Source organism: Notamacropus eugenii, chromosome 1 (assembly GCF_028372415.1).
Source record: "Notamacropus eugenii isolate mMacEug1 chromosome 1, mMacEug1.pri_v2, whole genome shotgun sequence".
Lineage (NCBI taxonomy): Eukaryota > Metazoa > Chordata > Mammalia > Diprotodontia > Macropodidae > Notamacropus > Notamacropus eugenii.
The window spans coordinates 8,960,306-8,965,619 of record NC_092872.1 but is presented as its reverse complement, the minus strand read 5'-3'; the positions used below and the strand labels follow the sequence as shown (position 1 = coordinate 8,965,619).

Sequence of the window (5,314 nt, the reverse complement as noted above, 5' to 3'; positions counted from 1 at the left end):
AGCTTATAACCACCTAGCAACTCTTTTCACTCAGTTTACCAGAGGAGTGGCACTTCTGGCTTAGGAAGATCAAATTGCATCCTAGGGGCTGCAAACCCAGGTGAGTCATTATTTCAGCAGAGACACTGTGCCTGCTATACCAGAAGTGTGAGTTGCCTTGGCCAGATGTGTCTCCTACACATATGCCTTACTGCCATGATATTTTATTTGTGCCCACTCTTTCCCTCTCCTGAGCCCTGGATAAGATTGTGGGAGAGTGTGCTCCAGATATGTGAGGGCATACAATGTAACTATTATCTTTGCTAGACCACTTGAGTAAATAAATGACTGTTAAGGAACTGAGTTTACTGTGCAATTAAGAAGTCTATCAGTGGTGGCTCCTGAGCTAGTATGAAGGATAGTCACCTTAGTAGCATTAGCAGTAGAATTAGTAGACTCCCTAGGTCTCTAGAAGTAGTAACAGCCACTCCTTTGGGCATCCAACCCGGTCAGTGTCACTGTGAGTTGGTCAAAGGAGCTCTAAGTGTGGTGTTACATAGAGAAAAATAAGGCCAGCCTATTTGGCAAGGTTTTAGGGAAATTTAGCCAGTCCTACTTGTCAAGGACTCTTGTGGATGCTAGTCCTATCATACTCTTCTAGTTGTCTCACCCATGCTCTCTGGGCTGTGAGGTTCAGACCCCTCCCAATTAAAGGAACCCTCTGAGTCCCAAAGCATTGTGGGTGATGCAGTCCAGAGAAATGAAGATAAAATGCCCATTAGGTTCCCTCTGCATAGTGATGGTGTTGGACCCTGAGTGCTGAGGTCCCTTCCAGCACTGACACGCTCTGGTCCTCAAGAGATGGGCTTAAAAGCAGGGAGGGGGAACAGGTGAGAATCCCACAGTCTGGGAAGTGATCTCAGGAGAGGGAGAAAGGAGCTTTCCCACTTGTTATGCGTTGGGCTTCTCCTCCTCACATAATGTCTGGCTGAGTCCCTCCTACTGCCTTGTCAGTACAGGTGTTGGAGCAAGAGCAATTTTCTTCATTTATCCCACCTAGAGATGTCACTCACAATATCCACTGAACTAGAATGCAAAAACAAAAAAACCAAAAAAACAAACCCAAAGGACATGAAGTAGAAATGGAGGAATGATGTGGGAAATGTTATGGATGAGGGATCAAGTGATTCTAGTTGTATTCCCAGGGTGGCACAGTGGATAGAATGCTAGACTTAGTCAGGAAGACCTGAGTTCAAATGCTGTCTCAGACACTACTAGAAGTGTGAGTCTGGTAAAGTCTTTAACCCTGTTCATCTCAGTTTCCTCACCTTTAAAATAAGCAGGAGAAGGAAATACCAAACCACTCTAGTCTCTTTGCCAAGAAAACCTCAAATGGGGTCATATATGAGTGAAGTAACTCAACAACAAATGTCACTTATTTGCAAATATTTTAGGTTAACCCAACCTGTTTATCTCCAGGAAAATAAACTCTCAAGGGTCTTTCTGGCTCTGACATTCTCCATTCCATATTCTCAATTCTTTCCCAGCTCTGACAGGGTATAGTCAGAGGATTTTAGGGTGCTTACTGAACCATAATCGATTACTGCCGAGATACAAGTGTGCCTGTCTGTACTTGCTGCTTCCCAAGGCCTTTTGGCAGGGCCCCAAAAGGTAGACTACAATTTAAACATAATATTGGCTTCCCCTCCTCCTAAATATCTCCTGACCTTGACTGTTCTCCCTTTGTCTATCCTCAGTCTTCTGAAAAACGTAAAACTCAGCCCAACAGTTGCTTTCTGGCCCAATTCTGTGTAATAATTAACCTCTTGTTCAAAGTTAGGGACAGGACAAGGTACAGGCAGCAGGGGTCTTTCCTATGCTTATAAAAGTTTCTTATCACCAAAAAACACTTTAATTCTTCCCTGAGTGGCCTGGGAACAAGCATTCCTTGTGGTGTGGTGATGGCATTCTGGGCTTCTGTGTTGATAGTCCTGGTGACCACTGTCCTGGTAGTACTATACAGGCTGGGTGTCTTTCGTCAGAGGAGAGCCAGAGAGCCTCCTCTGGACAAAGGCCCTATCCCCTGGCTGGGCCATGCCATGGACTTGTATAAGGATGCTGCCAATTTCCTGAAGAGGATGCAAGAACGTCATGGGGACATCTTTACTATTCAGCTTGCTGGCCGATACATCACCTGTGTCGCAGACGTTTTCTCCTTTGATGCCATTCTGAAGGAGCACAGAAGCAAGCTGGACTTCTCTGAATTTGCATCTGATCTGGTTTTCAAAATCTTTGATTTTCGAGGATCGAAAAGTCACAGAAAAATGATGAAGAAAAACAGCTTAAAACACTTGATGAGTACTGGTTTAGTTGGTCTGACCCAGGCCATGATGGATAGTCTGAAGGTCGTGATGCTAGAACCTGATGCTGACTTGAGACCAGGACCCCAGGAGTGGAAGCAGGATGGTCTCTTTCAATACTGCTACAACATTGTCTTTAGAGCTGGTTACCTGGCCTTATTTGGCAACTCACCTATTAATGGCAAGGGAGGCCATGCTCAGGACCTCCTCCAATCCCAGAAAGTCTTTGAGGAATTCAGAAAATTTGACATTCTCTTTCCTCGGATCTTTCATTCTGTGCCACTGTCCAAGGAGAAGCAAGAAATAAGGAGGCTCAAACACTTCTTCTGGGATATTCTCTCTGTAAGACAAATGCTGGAGAAAGATAATGTGAGTGGATGGATCCGTTCCACTCAGCAGAGTCTGGCTGACATGGGATTGTCTGAGATTGAACAGACCAAGTATAATCTGCCACTGCTCTGGGCTTCTCAGAGCAACACAGGTGTTGTGTCCTTCTGGGCCCTCCTCTTCCTCCTGAAGAATCCCAAGGCTCTGAAGGCTGTGAAGGAGGAGACAGAAAGAGTCCTTAGTGATATGGGGCAAGAGATGAGACCAGGTGGAGTGCCCATCACTGTTGAGTATAGCATGCTGCAGCAGACCCCAGTGCTAGACAGTGTCATGGAGGAGACATTACGCATGGTGATGGTCTCTTTCCTGAACAGGCTTGTCATGGAGGACATGATCCTGAAAATGGATGATGGCAGGGAGTATGCCCTTCGCAAGGGAGATATAGTTTCCATCTTCCCATACCTTTTCCTCCATATGGATCCAGAAATCTACCCAGATCCCACTACATTCAAATATGACCGTTTCATGAATCCTGATGGCAGCAGAAGGGTAGCTTTCTACAAGCAAGGGAGAAGGATCAAATCACCCATGTTGCCATGGGGTGCTGGCCCTTCCATCTGTCCTGGCAGGTTCTTTGCCCTCAATGAGATGAAGATGTTTGTGTTTTTGATGGTTGCACAATATGACATAGAGTTGGTTGATCAGGAAGTGAAGATCCCTTCAATAAATTTGAAGCGATTTGGAACTGGTGCCACGCAGCCAATACATGATGTCCAGTTCCGGTATCGGTTTCGCTTCTAGTTTGACTGGAAAACTTGCACAAGCTCAAGCATGCAGTGGGGTACAGTCACTCTTTCCCCTTTCTACCCACCTACTCATTTCCCAGAATCTCCTCTCCTATGACATGGATTTTGTCCTCACCACCCTACTAAACTGCTGTCCAATGCCTTTCCAATCAACACATCCAATTGTCTTTTCTCAAACATCTTTAACAGACATGCAACTGACATCTGTGTCACAGAGTTTAGTGAGGCATCATGTTAGAATGCTGAAGGAGGTGACACATAGATTCAAAAGCTACTGGCTTAATCTCTAGTTACTCTTTAATTTTCTATAGGCCAAGTGGGTCAACTGTGAAGAGGTGGAGTGACTGAACTTTTGAACAATGGTGTTTTCCTTACCAACTGACTCTGTTGAGCCATTTGCTTTGGGTTGTAGTCATGTGGAATGGATTTGGGCCTAGAATGTTGTAATGGGAATAGAGTTTATTCAAATTGTGTATGGCGACCCCCCTTAATAAAATTAGAGTCTTGACCAAAGGAGTAAAAAGGAAAGATATTCATTCAGCTTTCTTGAGAAAGGGCACTCCCGCTATGCTGAAGATGGCGATGGCTGAGGAGGGCGAGGGGGTGCCCTGCAGAGCAGTTTTTATAGACCCTAACCACAATACCCCCATCCAAAGCCCTTTCCTCTTAGCCCATTGGCTGAGCCTTGAGGGTACAATCCATCTACGGAAAATCTATTCCAGTAACAAGGAATAAGTATACAAGAACCATTTTTGGCAAAGGGGGGGTCAGGAAGTCTGGGAAAGGAGATAAGGGAGTGAGCAAAGGCAGTCTGGGAATAATTAAAAGCAGTCTCCCTCAAGGACTATCTTGTAATACAAAAAGAATTTTAAGAAAAACAGAATCTCCATTGTTTGGTTTCTCAGTTTCTCAGGGCTGGGTGAGAAAAACAGGGCTGACATAAGGAGTCCCTGAGGAGGTCTTCACTAAATATACCTATTCCACTCAAAATTATCAGGAACCCTGCGAGGGCACAGGCTCAGTCTCACAGGAACAGTCTTGGACCAGGTAAATGTGAGGGTCTCTTGAAACTGCAGAGCTCTCACGAGGCCCCCCCGGATTGCATCTGGGAATTGAGAAAGTGAGACGGGTTATATCCTGTTTTCCACCTCTTCTCTGTGGGAATGTGCCAGGGACAGCATCCCACCCTTGAGATTGGTCAGTGGTCTGAGCATGCCCTTGTTCCCCACACTCTAATTGGCTGATGGGCTGGGAGCATGCACTGTCCACCAGCGAACCCTGCGGCTTTGGGGGCTTAAGTAGGGATGGGAAAGCCTGAGAAGGGGGGGGCTCTCTCTGGGGGAGCTTGCCCTGCTTGCTGGTATGTAGCTTTATCCCAAATAAAGCCTTCACCTCTGCTTCACTCTGGTGGTCTCTTCTCTCGTATGTTCATCTGGCTAATCACCAAAGACCTGGCAGCCCACGGCATGAAGCTGGACAGTTGGCACCCAAACAGGGACCGTGCTAGAGATCCTGGGTGGCGAGGAATCCAGAAGGGGCTGAAGAGAGAGGGTACCCGAACTTTGTTTATGGAAGGGGAGAAGAGTGAGCTTCCGAAACCCACGGGAAAAAGGCAGGATGGGGAATCAGTTGCCAATAATAAAGCCAGAGGAGCAGGAGGTATGGGCTAGGACACTCTACAAGAAGTGCAAGAAGGTGGAGGTCACGGTACATCTGACCGACCTCCGAGTTTTGTAATAAGATATGGAAGGTCTCGCCATGGCTTGAGCACACTGGAGTATCAGGAGAAAGATGGGGAGTGGTTGGGAAACAAATGACTGCTTATGAACAGCAGTGTCTCAG

General features: G+C 46.3%; 1 protein-coding gene across 1 annotated transcript; it reads left to right on the top strand.

The window, feature by feature from the left end:
- Nucleotides 1-1,850: 1,850 nt before the first annotated feature.
- Nucleotides 1,851-4,874, top strand: LOC140533031 (7-alpha-hydroxycholest-4-en-3-one 12-alpha-hydroxylase-like). The gene has a single exon (XM_072652315.1). It carries the CDS (start codon nt 1,941-1,943, stop codon nt 3,465-3,467), a length of 1,527 nt encoding a protein of 508 aa, XP_072508416.1. The 5' UTR covers nt 1,851-1,940; the 3' UTR covers nt 3,468-4,874.
- Nucleotides 4,875-5,314: the final 440 nt, after the last annotated feature.

What these genes read in the sequence shown, in the direction of transcription:
- LOC140533031 (XM_072652315.1), top strand. Translation starts at nt 1,941, where the DNA reads ATGGCATTCTGGGCTTCTGTGTTGATAGTCCTGGTGACCACTGTCCTG.